Raw genomic sequence first — 18733 nt, 5'->3', positions numbered from 1 at the left:
TGACAACAGAGAGCTTGCCAAAGTCAGACTCAATCATTTCAACAAGAAGTTCTGTAGAAACGAGAAATACAAGACAGACTACATTACTAACACGAATGACGTCACTGAGAGAGGTGATGATGATGGAACTGATGGTGAAAAGTGGTACATACCTCATCATAGCATCTACCATCCGAAAAAGCCAGACAAGCTACGGGTCGTTTTTGATTGTTCTGTGAAATTTAAAGGTTCAAGTCTCAATGAAAAATGTTCAGGATCAGACATGATAAACAATCTCACAGGTGTCCTTGTGAGGTTCAGAAGGTATCGTATAGCTGTAATATGTGACATCGAAAAAATGTTCCACCAGTTCCATGTCCAAGAAAATGACGGGGATTACCTGCACTTCTTGTGGTCGCAAAACTAAAGCCTTGTGCAACACCAGGACGATTATGGAGAATATGGACGATTTTGAAGAATATGGGTGACCAAACAGCTGATGTTCCCAATTGACTTCCATAGTATGGAAAAAAAATACTATGAAAGTCAATGGCTACTGTCAACTGTCTGGTTACTGCCATTCTTCAGAATATCTTCTTTTGTGTTCAGCAGAAGAAAGAAATTCATTCAGGTTTGGAACAACATGAGGGTGAGTAAATGATGACCGAATTTTCATTTTTGGGTGAACGGCCCCTTTACACGTTTGAAGACTACGCAGTGTGCACGAGCACCAACACTGTTGCCTTCCACTGTTCTAATGCCTGTGGCCAGAACGGCCCTCTGTTACAGTGAATACAGCCAAGGCCGCATTAATGCACGGGCTTACCTGGGCTGAAGCCCAGGGGCCTCCCAAGTTCAGGGGCCTGAGCCTCCCATGTTCAGGTTCATGATGAGCTGAAAAGGTCATATTGTTTTAACTTGTCAGATTTTGTCGCTGTATGTCGCTATTCGCTTGTGGGCGTTGGTAGTGCTGTCGCTCTAATGTTATTGTTAAGGTGCGTTCACACCAAACGCGAATAGAGCGTCTGGCGCGAGTGATTTCAATGTTGTAAAGACGCGTTTACGCGCGTCTAGAGGTCCCGCGGCGCGAATGAGACGTTAGACTGCTTGTCTGGCCACATCTATACAAAACACCACCACAAGTGATATTATACAACTATATCATTTTAATTTGACTAGGAATAAGGCTCAAAAGAAACAGTATGCTGTTGGGAGAGTGTTTTTAAATTACCACACAGCAGTGTTCAGGGATTAAATAATTTACTAGATTAACGATCGATCAATCTACAAATTAAACTCACTCATACTGTCATAAATTACTAAAACGTCATCCGAATTTGACAAATAGGCTAATACATTTTCTTGTCCCTAATAGTCAACATAATGCACTGTAAAATGAACTGCAGCAGTGCTAAACTTGCATCATAAAACTACAACACTCGACCTATAAATGTATGAATTAAACTCACTGAGACTGTCGACAGTTTCTTTTCCATGCATCATTTTATTATATCCATGTTTGTGGTTAGTTACAGTCAAATCATATAAATCAGTGTAATCGCCCTTGAACTCTTCTGTCTTGCCTGCACTGCACTCGAGACGGTGACGGGAGCTGAGCTCCACTGAAAGGCTTCTTTCCTATTGGTTGTCACTCGCGAAAATCGCTTCTCATTTGCATAAAGTTGACATTTAGTTGCTGTGTGTGGTTGTTAAATAAAGTGTCTTGTGTTTATGTGCTCAGTGATATGTTAATAACAATATTAAAATTAAAAACAATATTTTTAAAAAATCACTGTTGTAGTTCTCGAAAGAAACTAATGCATTTTGTGATGTAGAGCAAACCTCTCAGCCCCGGGGCCTAACATTAGGTTAAGGCGGCTCTGAATACAGCTGAACACGTGGACTCATGATGTACGTTCATCTTCATAGTTCTGACTGCACATGCATTAAATGCTTGTGGTCTGATGTGTTACTTCCTAATTCAACTATTGTGTGAGTCTCATTTCTCACTCTCGCTGTAATGGAGTTGTTCATCTTCATTGCTTTTCAGCTTCTTATGGAGGTCCAGTCTTACAGTAAGTGATCTTTGTCGTTTAATGTTAATTTAAAACTGAATGTCCACATTTGTAGTGAAAAAACTTTTGTCTAAAATATTTGCAAACACATGAACCTACAACCTCTGCTTTTAGGAAGTTTTACTTTAGCCATGAAAATTCATTTAACTGTTTGCTATAACCTGATTAATCCATTAATTCGAATTTTGAGTAATTCACGTAAACACCTTATTTGGAATTTCCACTGTACAGGAGAATTCATTTTCATCTGCACGTTCATATAAATGTAATTTTTGGTGTTACTGTATATATCCTGATAAAAAGCTATCAGAATCAGAGGAATGTCATTTTTGAAGTGCATGAGAAAGTGAAAAAATGTTAATGTTGTTTATGTCTATGGGGTGTTTTAAATATAATTTTAAGACAAACCATGTGCAAATTCACCAGTCAACAGTATTTTCTTCTTAAAACTGCAGTGAACCAAAGAAGTCAGTTTAAAATTCTTTATTAAAATTTAATTCATTAAACTAGAAACACTCCAGACTTGGCAGGGCCAAGCAAAGCGCGAAACTCATCCTCAGCACGCTGCAATCTCGAACAACTGTACACGCTGAAAGAAATGAACAACATATTCAACACTGCATAGACGTACACAGAGAGATTACTTTTATGAATTTTAGTGCATAACTGAAATGCCGATACGCGGGAATTCATTCGGCGGGACTTTCACTGCCTGTGTATTCACTTTAAGTGTGCATCGTTCTGACGTTATAAAATGTATAATATGACTAATAACACTGTGGTTGTCCATTCAATTAGTGTAGAACATAACTTACCGGTAGGGTTATGTTATAAGTTATAACGTTATGTTAACATATTGTTGTATGAGGCCTCGATCGCGACAGGCAACACACACACGGTGTAACGTTAACGTTAAGTTACACACAAGTGTTCAGAAACAAGAACATTTCGATTACTTTGTTCTAAACTTGAAAATAATAACTGACATTAACATCAAACCTTGTGATAACTAGTATTTGGCTAACTGGCTAGAATGTTCGCGTTAAAAAGCTAACGTTACCTTAACTTTACCTTTCAAACTCACCACGATTAGGATACTTAACAGTTAATGGTAAAACGAATATCTTCACATTTGTAGTGGTGGAACATTTAGAAATACAAATTTTTAAGATTTTGAATACAATTTTACATCTTACCTGGCTAGTTCTTGCTGGTTCGGCGTGCTCCGTCCTCGAAGTCAGTCAGGATGAAATGGAAAATTCGAGTTTGACGGCTGACGGTTAGATGATTGGTTGCCAGGTGTATATCCCGTGCGATTTACTCTTTATGTAATTAAGTGTGTAAATCTAAAGCAAAATAACAATAATAATAATAAATCATGGAAATCGATTTATATCTATTTTATATTGCCTATATTATTGATCATTGGATGGGACTACATCTCCCATTCAAACATTTTAGGCTATAATAACCTTTGAGATTAGTTGGGTTTGTGACAAAATCTGGCAACCATAAAGAAAAAAAAGAAGAAAAAACACTCAAGCAAACTTAAACTTTTTTTTAACTATATTCTAAATGCCTTAATATATGGGTTACCTTATGAAACGATGTATTATAAAATTCCTAAGCTGAAATAACCTCAATAAACCAAAAAAAGTCCTCTGTCGGGCTTGTCTGTTGGAATATACTGTCATCAATTTAACAGGAGTATAAGAATTACTGTAATTATTTTCTTCCCCCCACCAAAGAAAGGCACAAATTGACAGCAACTTTCCTGTAAATAGTTATACGGTGACAAAGCTGGAAATACAGCAAAAATAATGTAAAAGCTATAAAATTGACAGCAACATACTGTAAACTGTTTCTACAGTAAACTTTCACTGAAAATACAGCAATAATACTGTGAAAACAACAGAAATCATTTACAGTGTGTAGTTGGGTGCTGCTGCAAGGACATTTATGAGATTCAATTTGTTTAAAGGTTTAATCAAAACATGGACTTTGATTGGAAAGTGGTCAGTAAGAAGATGTAATGATTGATTTGTCTGTTTTGGTTGTTTCAGAAGCTCCTGCTGTAAAAGTATCTCCATATGTCCTAAGAGAGTCCAGCTCAGTGAAGATGATCTGTGAGACGCCAGCAGATGTTACAGTGAAACAGTGTCATTTCTACAGAAACAGTGAACAGAAGAATATAAAAGCCAGTTGGAAGTGTGAACTCGATCTCACTGGTGCTGAAGTGCTCAGATGGGCAGATGTAAAATCTCCTGCATCAGTCGACATTTACTGCTTCTATGAGTGCAACAATAATAAACCATCATCTCATTCTCCTGCTGTTACAGTGACGGTTCTAGGTGAGAGATTTCACTGATGTTCTTCTGGGTTACAAACTGTTATTACAATGTTTTTAATAACTCTGGATTATTTCACTTTAGGTTCACTTCAGAAACCCATCATCAGTGTTAGTGATGATTATGTCCAGATCAACATAGCCTGTGAAATACCACTTTCAGTCAGAGCTGATTTCAACTGTAGTCTCTACACTGAGGATGTTCTTCTGCACAGACGTGTCTCTCAGAAGAGTCAGTTTGGAGAACATCCTTTTTGTGCGTTTTATCCAAGCTATAGTGAACTCTTCACACGATCAGTGAACAGCAGACATCTGAGCTGTGATTATTACATCAACACTGAACCTGAGATCAGATCACCGCGCAGTGACACACACACCATCACAGGTGAGGACTTTTTACTGTAATCATTTTTTAACATATGAGCACTTTTAATCAGAGACACCAGTAGAATTCTTAAGCCAGTTTTATGTAGGTCATTAGAACATGAAAGTTTGATCAATAAAAGAAAAGTCAGTATTTACAACAAATAAAAACATTTGAGAAAAGTTTAATGATACTGTGTATTACATTTATGGCACTTGACGGATACTATTTACAACCACCCTTTACAACACTGAAGGTCAAATACACTAAATGTTTTAATCGGTATTGGTCTATGAAGTCAGAAACAACATAGTGAAGCTGATTCTAGCAGTTGTGGGATGCTGTAAGATAGTGAGTCAGTAGACAGAGATCTGTGAAATCTTCTTACACTGAATAACTTGTAGGTTCTTCTCAGACAAACGCTTAACCAGTGTGACTTCAGCAAGTGAACTGATATATTTAGGCAGGAAGGAAGAGTCACTTCAGCTGATCATGTCAGAGAGCTAGACAACATCTGACACATCTATAGAAAGAAGCTAGTTTCTGCACATCTAATATGATGGAGAGAGAGGAGAAACGGCAAGCAAATTATTTAATATTTTAAAAGTTTCTTTGTAAGTTTGTATTGGGTCATTCCTGTTCTGCAGCACTTCTTGCACTTTTTCTATTAATACACATATTAATACACTTGTGCTGAAGCTTATATTCAGAATTATGCTCTGATCTGGTTAAACTCATCACATGACATTATGACTGGATAAATTATGATTTGCACAGTGAGTGATTGACAGTCAGTTTAAAACAACGTTTGAAGTGTGTTGATATTATCAAACAGATTTTTGCTACACAACTAATACACAAGCAATCACAGAAAATATGTCAATTGCTAATGCTGATACTGAAGATCTGTAGATGGAGATGTGTGTCTTTAACATAAATGGAAGAGAAAGTTACTCAGAACAGAGCTCATCATGTCAGCTCTCACTCACTGGATCTCAGATCAGTATTTGGTCAGAAGGTCAGAGTTCATCTGAGAAAAACCTGCTACTACACTGTGAAGAAGTCACAAGTTCTCACACCATCTCCTCACTCCGATCCAGTGACAATAACAATCCAGAGTGAGTCTTGAGATTTATATATATTGATAATGTTTAAAAATGTATCCTTATTGAATTTAAACCAGTACAGGGCAGAATTACATCATATGGCATAATAAAGTTGTATTTGAAGTCTCTGTACCCCTTAACAACAAAGACTGTCTTTACATTTGCTTTAAAGTTAAATATTGCAATTGCTCCCTGTAATACTGGCAAACTGTCTTTACAGTTTTAACACCAGCTGCACATGTTACAACAGCCATGAAAACCTGTGAGTAATTGAGTTTGTAAAATCAAAAAGACATAATTCTTATTCCACATTGAATGATCTGGCAATTGTTCTTTCAGGCTCATTATTATCTGTTGCGGTTGAACATTTTATTATACATCACTGCAAATTTTACAATGTGTTTTTTTTGTACAGCTTTACCTTTAATGTCCACTTCTGAAACGTACAGTACAGCTGGTAAGTTACTGATCACACTTTTTATTTTTATTCTGGATTAAAACTGATTCACCTTGCAATAATTCATTTTTATATTATTAGACCTCCATTCCAAGTCAAACCTGCCATCCAGCACATCAGAGGAATCCATGTGTAAGTTCATTCACTCTTCCTAAATGGTCAAAATTACTGTGGAGAATATGTTGGATTTAAAAGTCAGATTTAAAAAATGTAACTGGGATCCATTTGCTCAACCGAGGTTCAACTCTGCACAGGTAAAGATTCCAGATGAGCGACTTGAAAGTATTAAGTAAAGAATAATTAATGACGGGCCGTTGAAGTATTAGAAAAATAATGCACATGAGGTGGTAATGCACCTCGGTTACACCTCGGGTGTGCATTATTTTTCAGTAACTCAACGGCCCGGAGTCAGTTATTCTGCTTATACTATATGGTTACCACAGCTCAAAACATTGTTCAAATTATGTATTTCAAGACATTTGTCAGGTTTTTTGTCCTTAAAGGGATAGTTCACTTTGAAATAAATTTTTGGTATGTTTTAGCTTACCTCAAGGGCATCCAAGATGTAGGTGTCTTTTTTTCCGCTGTAGTTTCAATTTTGATATTTTTAGGTCAAACCGTTCTTGTCTGTCAGTCATATAATGCAGGTCGATGGTCACTGTCTCAAAGAGCATGCACAGAGTCCAAATTAAAACAATTCCCCGTCGTCCAAATTAAACAATTATTCCTTCCTTACTTAAGCTCATTATTCAGCTTTATGAATCTATGATATGGGTTATTCACTCTTGTAATGTTTCTCGGTTCTCTGCAGGATTATTGAAAGCGATAATATTGTCAGTTTATATATAATTAATCAACTCATGTCATTTCAGTAATGTCCTCACTGGAAATAAACTTGTACATATTACATAGTAAGAAAAAAGTTATTTTTGTATATGAAGGCTCTGTACCATAATGAACAAATACTGTCTTGGCGTTTGCTTTAATACTGGTAAACTGTCTTTACAGTTTCAACATCAGCTACCACTGCACATGTGACAACAACCATGAAAACCTGTGAGTAATTGAGTTTGTAAAATCTAAATAAATTATTCTTATTACACCTTGAATGATGTGATAATTGGTATATTTGCAGCTGATAAGGTACTGATAACACTTTTTCTGGTTATTCTGAATTAAAAGTGAAAATGATTCCCTTCTCAAAAGTGATTTTTATATTTGTAGACCTGCCAACCAGCACAAAAAAGAAAACCATGTGTAAGTTCATCCACTCTTCCTCACTTGTAAAATCACTATATGTTGGATTCATAAGTCAGATAAAAAAAAAAAAGATATATATATGGGATCCATTTACTCAACCAAGGCTCAACTCTAAAGGTCCTAGCACATGAAATTTCCGCACGTTAAAAAATAAACACAACCTCACGTTTTGTCAATTACGTTTACACACAATAAGAAAATTCAGGTCGGGTTAGATTTTCTGCGTTTTTCGCATCCGTATAGCAAATATTTTGAGAGGTGTTTTAACACTTCACAGCCACCGAATGACAAATACGAAAAAACTAATACGAATGTTTCGGACTCTGTGTGCAAGGACCTTTAAGATTCCAAACACTGAGTAGCATGAAAACTCTCAACTTTACTTTGATTACGCTGCTTTTCTCAATGTTTAACTGTTTATGAATTGCATTTTCCCCCAGACATTAAAGTTCAATAATGCATCTACATTTTGTGGCATTGTTTTTTCTTCAGTTTCCATGGCAACCTCTACTCTCCCTGTTAACAGAAGAATGTCATATAGTTACATAGTACTTAGCAAATGGGAAGTCACATGACTCAAGATGAGACTGTATTGCTTATGAGCTGAACACTCTCTTCTGTAGCATCATAATTTTCATTAAAAACTCTTAGTTCATTTTGGATTGGTCTTCCACATTCCAATTGTTTGATTATCATAGTCACAGCTATTACTTAATTTAAAGATTTATGCCAGTCTTTGTTTTAAAAAAAAAAAAATCATTTTAAATACACCTTATAATGTTCTCACTGCAGTTTCAACAGCAACTTCCACTCAAAGAGCTTCACAAATAGACACAAAAACATGTGAGTTGTCACATTGTCAGTCTGTTTTGAAAAAAACAAATCAATACATGATTTTCTCAATCTTTTGTGTATCAGTTAAATTGTCAGGAAGACTGACATATAGAAAACAACCAAATTAAACTTTACCATAATGCACATACATATTTATTAAAGTGTTGGTTTTGTTTAGTCACAGGCTTATGGATTATAGTGCTGGTTTCCACTGGTGTTGGTGTCATTCTTTCTGGACTCATCTACCCATGCTGGTTTGCATGTAAGTAAAGTTTTCATTACATATATTCTTTGTTTGTTCTGGTGTATGTACTGGGTTTTATGTTGTTCAATATAGAATGTATCATGCAAGCTAAAACTGAACATATAATGCCCATTGTTTTGTAGGTAAAAAAAGAAGACAACAGTGAGTTTTTTCATGCATTCAATTCAGTAGTTTGAATTATGACAGAGCTTGTTCATGAAGGTTAAAACATTTATTTAAAGTGATATGACTATTTAATGCAGACTATTTCTGCATTGCATGAAATCTTTTTCAGTAGTCTGTGATACGTCTTGTTGTATATTTTTTGTAATTTACTAGGAACTATGAGTGTAAATGTTTAGCACTTTATCTGATATATGAATGAAAAGATGCCATAAAGATCCATATTTGATTCTTAGCAATACAATGAGATCAATAACATCAGATGTACCCAATCAAGGAACTGGTATGGTGAGTATCTGTGCATTTACAATCATTAAAATCACAAGGTAATAAATATTTATAATACCATGATGAGTAAGAATGGCTGAAAGGGACATAACCTTAATTATTCATTGTTTTTTAGAGTTGTTCTGGACCTGCAGGAACATTTTCTCTGATCACTTCTGTGCCAGACACATCTCAGTCCATCTCTGTAGGTGAGAGAACATCATTCTCAGTAAATGATCTCAGATAATGTGAAGCTTAGTAACAGATGTCACCAAGAAAGAAAAATAAACCTGCTAAGTCAAAAACACCATATAGTGACCACAGCTTCTCGGAAACTAGTACCATTTCTATTAATTCTTTATCAGCATTAATAGACACGTCTTCTCTTGTAGGAACAGGTCATGGCAAAATTTAAATCAGTTACTCACTTTCTTGCTGTTCAAAACTATTCTGTCTATACTATCACTGTCTATACAATAAAATCAGCACTTTTAAAAGGTCTGTCGAGCTTCTAAAATGCTTTCAGTCTTTATTTAAAAAACATTTACAGTTACAGTTTGTGGGTATGTTTACACGACAACTATGTACTAAAAACAGAAAAGTTTTTCCATTGCGTTTTTCGCATTCAGACGACGTTATTAAAACTGCCTTTTTCAAGACAAGAAAAAACTTTAATAGTTTCAAAAATCATAAGGGGGTTTACTGATATATTATGTCATATAAATAAAATGTGAAAAAAAACACACTTGAGCTTGTATTAAACAAAGACCTTATTTTAGGCATTTAACCAAAAACAGCTCAGGTTACGTAATGTAACCATGGTTCCCAGAGAATAGGGAATAAGGCGCTGCGTCCCCTAGAGGGCGCTATGGGGAATGCCTCCGGCATGACTGGTGTCTGAAGCATGTCTAAACACGACAATGAACTTGACGGAACTAAATAAATATTATGAATGTTTCAGATCCAATCTGACTTCTGACTACTTCTGACAACCAGAACAGCTTACCAAGGAGGCTCACAGAGAGCCTAGCTACTTGACATTGCCATCCAGGCGGAGCTCTGAGGAGCAGAGGCCTCTAGAAAGCGACTCTCAATAGCGTGAGGAGGCCTAACAGCACACTCAGTAGCCAGGGACGCTCACAGAGAGCCTAGCTACTTGATATTGCCATCCAGGCGGAGCTCTGAGGAGCAGAGGACTCTAGAAAGCGACTCTCAATAGCGTGAGGAGGCCTAACAACACACCGGTTCAAGCTCAGTAGCCAGGGACGCTCACAGAGAGCCTAGCAACTTAGTCCCTGGCTGAGCTCATGGGTTGAAGGCCTCAGCACTGCGTCCCATGCCTGTCAAAGAGGCTACATAGGCCAGCAGCTTGACACAATATTAGGCAGAGCTCAGGGGAGCGGAGGCCTCTAAGAGAACTACTCTCCATGGCAAAAGGTGGCCTAGCAATGCTCTGGCTAAGTGCAGTAGCCGAGGAGGCTCACAGAAAACCTAGCAACTTATCCCGTCTGAGCTCTTTTAGAAAGGGCACGAAGCACTGAGCTAATCAATATAAATATTGATTTAATAATGATACAAATATTTTTTCAGCCATAATTATTAATAACCGTCATTTTGCAGGAATAGCGTTTACATTAAAGTATTAAAATATTGGTAATTCTAGCTTTGCGCTCATAGTTTTGATTAGAATACATCACATCCGGTCGACCGGTCGCATACGGTCTAGCCGCAGAAGTTCAGATATTTCAACGCATCCGAAGCTCAAATCGGATCCGAAATTTCCGCATACGCATATGATCGGAACTCCCCGCAGCTCCCGTACGACTCTCCATTGGAAATGAATGACTTCCGGTCCGACGGCTGTCGTTTGCAGTGGAAAGGCGGCTTTAGAGTCAAGCATAGTTCAAGCATCAGATTCTTCTTTTTTTTTTTATGAAGAAACATACAAGAACAACTTCAACTTCCTCGAGAGCTGAACGCGCTCGTGTAAAAAATAACTACTATCCCTCAGGAGAGAGCAGATAGGAAAAAACTCCTTACCTGTCTCTTGTAGTCTATCGGGATTGTATCATACCAAGTGCATCCAGCTTCTTAGAAGAGTGCCCAAATGCTCATCCCACATCCCTTGAGAATAGGGACGGTGCAAGGCTGTGAGCGGAGCCTTTTATTAAGAAAACTTTGCAACCCGCGCACTCGGCTCCCTCAAGGGCTAAACACACATTTCACTTTTTGCAGACGCAAAGTGTTTCTCCATGATATTCGCTCCTAACACATACACAGACAGACAGTCTCCTGAAGACAAGTAAGAGGATGACGTAATACACAGGTGCCCTTTATACTCACGGTCGCACCAGTGGTGATGTCATAGGCTGCCGCCGGCCAATGTCAAGTTCATTGTCGTGTTTAGACGCATGCTTCAGACACCAGTCATGCTGGATGCATTCTCCATAGCGCCCTCTCTAGGGGACGTAGCGCGATTAGATTTCAGGTGGTAACTTATTTCCAGATTTTGGCAGACAAAATGCATCACCCCTGCAGCACTGTGTAGCTCTTACAGATATTTTGTAAATGGATTCATTCCATCATGGTGCATCATGTTTGGTATCAAGACATGCACTGATTGTGTTTGGTGTCACTGACGTCAAATCGTGATATATCGTCACACACCATGTATGAAGCTTTATGCGAAGCCATCAAACCTACTTGTACTAAACCTACTATGAAAAACACTGGTTTCACAACTCAAAACTTCCTCACTAGTCCAAAAACAGCAATTTTGATGCTCACATATAAGCATTGAGAAACTTGGCCCACTCAATCACGATGAGCTCAAACCAAGGAAGTGGGACAAATATTAAATTCATCAAAACACTGATGCACACAATGAGTCTGAGAAGAGGTGATTCTGCTGTGTAAAGTGTCAAAGCTTAAAATACATTAAACTTTATGACAAAGAGCTTGTTCATGAAGGTCAGCATGTTCTTTAAAGTGATATGACGCTTCTGCATTGCATTACAGGTGTTTTGGTCAATACTCAACAGAAAGAGGGAAATACAGAGGAAAATGAGGTATGTGTAACCACAATGTCACACACCAAACCCACACAAACAACAGAGATGTCCATCATGAACTGAATGCCAAGATATTTATTGTCTTTTCTATCTTTCTGTTTTATTCCTTAAGAATGTTTACCACCTGTACTGCACGATCCCTGACCAACCAGTTTATTCAAACGCCAATGATCATGTCTACAGTTTGGTGACTCACTGATGAGTCTCTGTTGTTTCATTATGTACAGTATATCCATTATTAAGTATCTTTACTTGTGAATCATTATTCAGTGTTTGGTGTGGAACCACTTATAAAATTGAACTTAAAATATTAAATATATTACAATATTAATACAATTTATTTTAAACCATCCCTCTGTCTGAAATGATCTGTTTTAATGGGTGGCTCCTTTAAGGCTTGTCAGTAAACTGTCACCGTTATGTTTAGCTAAAGTCATTCTATAGAAAAAAGTATTAACTGTAGCTTTGCTAACGAATATGGGAATGAAAACATTATCCATATAAAACCGCCATATACATATAATGTACTGCGCCTTTGTTTACAAAATGCAGTAAAATACTCTAAACAAACACAGAATTCTCCGACGTGATCCAGGACGAAAATAAAAATAAACCATCCACTTGTTCCTGTGGAAGGTGTCCTTTTAACATTATAAGTGCCGTCTATTTGGTTTGGGCACGACGCAACGCTTGTGTCTGGTGAAGACAGGTGTCAGCCGATAAGCAAATGAGCGCCAGTGGGCGGGGCCTATCAGAGGCAGTCATATGCAAATATATTTGCCAGTGTGACGCCAGATGCCACAATATTCAAATGAACCATTTTTGGAGCTTGATTAAATAAATGTTTTGTTTATATTGAGGATGTTTTAAGCTATGAAACTTGCAGGATGTTTTCATGACACAAAGACCGTTTATGTCAAAAGATCAAGGAAAATGTATTTCTCATGTCATCTTGACCCTTTGAACTGTAAAATATTGTCATATTTATGGATTTTGGTAGATTTTAGTATAACAATGAATTGTCACATATTATCATGCATTGTGTATATATTCATGGTGAAAAACAGTAAAAGGACATTCCCTGAAGTCCCTGTGTGACATCACTTACGATTATATTTTATATAGATTTGCTTCTTGTTATGTTTGGTTTGAATAATGCACATTATGTTGTGTGTTACAGATGTTTTGTGTTACATTTTAAGTTTAGGTAGTTTATTGCATTGTATTAGTGTATTTGTGTGTATGACCCTGTGCACTGTTTAAACATTAATTTTGGCTGAATTGTATGTACAGGCCACTCTGATTCATCATGTGACTTTCTGATTTACCACCTGACTATCACATTTATCATTACGAAATAAAATCAGATTTTGGAATTCAAGTCAATTGGTATACCATTACATCATTAATCGAATATACGGTTATACATTTTACAAAATACAGGCACCAATATGCCATACTGTAAACACCACAAACACTCTCCCGATATTATTTACAGTGAATTTCTGGCAACCATGCTGCCGCCTTTTACCATGAATTTAAGTTTTCTGAAAAAGCTATGATATCAATGTTGTCAGATTTTATTGCTTTCATGACTAGTGCTAAAATTCAAGTTGCTGGTCCTCTAAAAGAAATGAGAGATCTCTTATTATAACCCAAAGATTACAAATAGTGCATTTAGAGAATTGAAATAAATGATAGAAAACTGATGGAAAATATGTTTTTATTTACATAACATGGCTTTCCTTTGATGTAAAGGGATTAGGCAATTAAAAGTTATTTTCCAAGTACTTTTTTTAGGCAGGCAAAACTTATAAAGTTTGTGAAGAATCCACATCTCATCTTTTGATGGACAGTGTATGCTATTCTTACAAACAGCACTGTGAAATATTCCTATTTTTTTACGTCATGCATCTTAAAACTTCAAATGAAATGCCGAATCAATCTGAGAAGCAGGCACATAATAATTCTATAAATAACATTTCTGCTCAGTTTTGTCTGTGCTTAACAGTAGAGATTAAGCCTAAAGTTGAGGTGTGTGAAAGAACCTTGAAGAACAGCTACATGGACTGCGGTTAGCTGTGACGGCCACTCATATCCAGGTATGTTCACTGATCCACATGTAAGAATAAAACACTCAGCACATTCTAACACTGTCTTTGACGGTAATAAATATCATCTATCTTCAGTAATCCAGACATCACAAAGATGATTTTGTCTCTTTGGACTGAGACTTCATGTTTGGCGGAAGCAAGGCTCTCTGATTGGAGTGTATAGTAAGCCTAATGGGTCAAGGCAGGGGTCAGAGGTCACCTGCTGACCAGGAATGACAAAACTGGGAATAAAATAGCCACCATTGGAAAACTCAAAGAATTAGCTGATCCACATTCCATGGCGTTCTCCTGTTGAGAAAATATATAGTTAGGGTTAGCAAGTGCATAGAGAAAAACTCATTTCAGTCTTGTGCATTATGTAATATTGACAGCTAGCGGTTGAAATGGGACCTGCAGTTCAAACTCAAAATATTAGGGAGAGTTGTTTCCCCCGGCCCTCCTCCTCAGACTCCACACTCATACGGGTTGCTAGATTACGCAATTGACAACAGAAAGTGGAAAAAGTTTTTCTGGGCTTTAAAACGTCTCCATCTCTCAAATGCATCTCCAATATTTATTCCTGGTTTAATATGCCTCTGGTCATAGTTTTTTTAATGGATAGCGATTTACATGGCTTCCATGGCTGTGATACGCTGTGTTGTCTGTCAACTGGCAACCCGGGATGTCGAAATATTATTGTGTAAATTGGCAGTGGCAAGAGGTGTAAAATTGAAGAGTGAATGGCCCACTAAAATCGTTTGAGTGTACTTTCTTTTAGTTATGGATGATTTTACATGCAGATTGAATGGGGTTCTACCAACATAAACACTTTTGAAACTTTACTATTTATACAGCATTAATTTACTCACGGGTACTGCAATCAATATAAATCAGTTAAGTTTTCATACCTGGGTCCCGACCAAAGATGTTCCTAGTCGAATTGTAGTCGATAATTTAAGCCATTAGTCGACTAGTTGCACTTTTATAATAATAACTAGTGTTTTCTGAGTCAGTGTTGACTGCAAATATGAAGGTGACGACACTGACTCGACAATGCGCAAAAAGAGAAATCATACGTCTGCCATGTTATCAGTGTCATGTGATCTTCAGCGTCAGTTGCGTCACTTGACTGCCGTTCACAAATGCTCTCCCGTGGCCTCATGGGATAGTAAAGTGTCCATTGGAGGCGCACTTCAGAACCTCGCAAGAAGTAGTTGGTCATCCATGTATTTTTCGCCTACTGTTATATGTATTTTATGTATCACATACAATTTTTAGCCTACTACATAGTATGGAAGTAGGCATATTTGGACACAGGTTTGGATATGCGCCTAATAATAGCACACATTTATCTAGGTTAACGGCCAACGTTAGGCTACTACTTAGGCTACTACTAACGTTAGGCTACTACTTATATCTTTCAAATAATACGCCATGTTTGAGGACGATGAATGATAGTCGAAAGTTTGCCAGCACATTTTTGGGGTCATATATTACCCTCAAGAAATGATCCCACACTTTAGATTTTCTGCCTGAGATAATAAGCACATGGACCAGCCATGTTAATGATCTGTCAATCACAGACTGTGTGACTTCACCACTTACTGTGGAGATTTGTTTTTCTGCAACCATCCCATCAGTTAAATTCTAACGTTTGGTCTACTATTAAGGGGCAGCCCTATTAGGTCTACTATTATATATTATATATTTAAAATAAAATGATGGTGATGATGAAGTGCGTCTATGATATGGTTATTATATATAATACACACAAACAAAAAAACTCTCTCTGTACCTCTGGATGAAATGGATGACATGACTTTGGCCGTCTGCGATCCTTTTGAAACTTCAGTCTGTCGCACTTCAGAGACTCATTATGTGCTCAGAGGTCAAGGCTGATATTTATACAAATACTCATGTTAAACCTCCACATTCTAAACAAGCAGATGTTTTTAGTTTATGAAAGGATATAAATGATCTCAATGGGCTGCATGGTAACTGGAGGAGCGGAACCACAGTCACATTTATTCTCAACAACCACCATGAACAGGTTACTGCTGGGAATCTGCTGAATCACAAACGTCCTGAGTGGGAAAACACAGAAAATAAGAAGCGAGTACACAGTAACTCTAAAAGTATTTCTTATTTATCTGATGACAAATCAAGACTGTCCTATTTGTTTTGTTTTTTTTAAGTTTGGAAACCACATATAAATGTACAATACATTTCTGCACATCAAAATTAAAAAGTGCACTTAAAAAAATAACTAAAACATGACTATATTGTTAAAATCACCATGAAATCAAGTCCCATCCTAAATTGTTTTGCTGTTCGAGAAGCATTTTCCCTTGGATATACATCACAATAGGGAAGAAAAGACTATTGCAACTTCTGTTTCATGCCGACTTTAACAAAATGATTCAATTAAATATATCAGTATAACTCTAAATATACAATATTTATTGAATCTGTATATTTTTTATCTAAATAATTTCTTATTATCTATAAAATACAATATTTTGAGATATTCTTTATAAATACAGCTTTCCTGTAGCTCAGTGGTAAGAGCATTGCGTTAACAACGCAAGGTTGTGGGTTCGATCCCAGGGGATTGCACATACCTATGTATAAATGTATAGGATAACGCAATGTAAGTCGCTTTGAATAAAAGCGTCTGCCAAATGCATAAATGTAAATGTAAATAAGCATGTGATAATTCCATAATACTGTGGATTTCAGTTTATCTCTGATAACAATCATTATTGTCTGCATGACATTTAGCAACACACAGCACTATAAGTTGAAAATAAAGATGTGAGAAGGTGAAGCGCAGATCATGCTATGTTTAAACTCTGAGATGTGGGTGGGCTGCACCCATTGAGGACAAAATAACCACATACAGACTAAAACACTTTTCTGCAGAAAGGTGTCAGTTATATGTGGCAGAAATTTGCCACCCACACAGTTCTAACCAGACGCTTTTTAATTAGAACTATGAAGGTGACTGTGAGAGTTATGTCTTTGTCATATATGAGGCCTCTCGGTTGTATATTAAATATTTTTACTTTATATTTTATATTAAATATATGTGCCATGATAGGTTAGATTAGAAGAATATTAAGAATTTTGATAACATTTTAGCTTTGTTTTAAATTAATATATAGCTAACTAATCCTATAGTTTCATATGCTTTCATGATATACTTTTATAATTTTAAGACCTTATAATGTAAAATATTATTATATATAATATAAATACATATATTATTATATAAAGTTATTATAAAGTGCTAGCAGGTGTGGTTTTATGGCACTTCAGCTGTTGCTTGGCTGATAACCTTACTTAGTGAGTGGTGCTAGTTAAATATAAAAGTGCATTTTCACAAAGCAAATGCTAGCATAGTAGCCTTTTTAAATCCATATCACTTTAAAGACAACACAATGTGTCATCATTAAGAACATTCAAATGCATTAGTGTTGCAACTTCAACTCACATCAGTATAATTACAAAGTCATTTGTGTTTTAAAAAATGCAACTTTCCATTCATTTGTGCTGTGCAAAATAAGCATGCAGACTCATAGACATACACAGATGTTCTCACCGAATACAGCCATTACAGTCAATGTTCCCTGTGGTCTCTTTGATGGTGCGCTCAGAGACAAAGGCTGGGTATTCTGTGTCACATGGCACCATCATTGTTCTCTGAGCTCTCTGGGCTACACAGATGAAAAAATACTCATCACACTCAGTTCAACTCAACCATGTGATACAGTGTATATTATCATGCTCGTAAAACACATTAAATTGTGTGTGTGTATATATATATATATATATAGTTCAGTCATGAAACTCTAGAGATCCTTTACATGCAATCTGCAAGCAAACACATCATTACCACATAGCACAAGCTGATTGGCCTCTGCTGATCCTGCAGCCAATGAGATTGCTTGCTCAATATTTAAATAGTCTGACCATATTCAATAGCATGCTAAAACTCTTTTGAGAGTTGTCATGAGTGAAATAAGATTTTTTCCAAACAAACAAACAAATTAATATTTCTGGGGAGAAAATCTTATTACTAAAATACAGTAACTATGTACAAAATTATCTTTTAAAATGAAAATGAAACAATATATCATTATTAATATATATTATATTGTTTTTGGTTTGCATTATGGTCATGATAGCCAACATGACAGTTTATATAAACTACATTTTCTGCTATGTGTGATTAATATGTCATCGACCTAATTGAGATTTATAGTCTTTTTAGTCCTTTATTAGATTAAAATGTAATATCTATTATATATCATGAGGATGAAATAGAAAATAACAAGGGCATGCTCACAGGAGCATGTAAACCCATTAACATGTCATATGTGGACTGATACCTTTGACTGTCGAGTCCCAGTTCCACCAGCTATACAGGTTAAACTCCAGCAGAAATCTGTGA

General features: G+C 36.5%; 2 protein-coding genes across 2 annotated transcripts in view; one reads left to right on the top strand and one right to left on the bottom strand.

Moving 5' to 3' along the window:
• The first annotated feature begins 1976 nt into the window (after positions 1 to 1976).
• On the top strand, positions 1977 to 13568 carry LOC309487812 (uncharacterized protein). Its single transcript, XM_082155682.1, has 14 exons — positions 1977 to 2054; positions 4118 to 4405; positions 4487 to 4786; positions 6092 to 6133; positions 6287 to 6328; positions 6410 to 6460; positions 7337 to 7384; positions 7553 to 7585; positions 8601 to 8684; positions 8810 to 8828; positions 9086 to 9137; positions 9253 to 9325; positions 12135 to 12184; positions 12300 to 13568. The coding sequence occupies exons 1-14, from the start codon at positions 2000 to 2002 to the stop codon at positions 12384 to 12386; spliced, it is 1224 nt and encodes a 407-aa protein (XP_082011808.1). The 5' UTR covers positions 1977 to 1999; the 3' UTR covers positions 12387 to 13568.
• A 331-nt stretch (positions 13569 to 13899) lies between these two features.
• cacna2d3 (calcium channel, voltage dependent, alpha2/delta subunit 3) overlaps positions 13900 to 18733 on the bottom strand; it is a 44162-nt gene continuing 39328 nt past the window's right edge. Inside the window, exons 34-38 of the mRNA XM_082155376.1 lie at positions 18672 to 18727; positions 17882 to 17996; positions 16252 to 16364; positions 16076 to 16158; positions 13900 to 14589 (exon numbers count right to left, since the gene is read on the bottom strand). Coding sequence (XP_082011502.1) covers positions 14497 to 14589; positions 16076 to 16158; positions 16252 to 16364; positions 17882 to 17996; positions 18672 to 18727 — 460 coding nt within the window. The 3' untranslated portion in view covers positions 13900 to 14496. The remainder of the gene's footprint in view (positions 14590 to 16075; positions 16159 to 16251; positions 16365 to 17881; positions 17997 to 18671; positions 18728 to 18733) is intronic.

This window comes from Leuciscus leuciscus (genome assembly GCF_965113295.1).
Source record: "Leuciscus leuciscus genome assembly, chromosome: 23".
NCBI lineage: Eukaryota > Metazoa > Chordata > Actinopteri > Cypriniformes > Leuciscidae > Leuciscus > Leuciscus leuciscus.
Note: the sequence above shows the minus strand (reverse complement) of the source record. Positions and strands in the feature narration are given on the sequence as shown.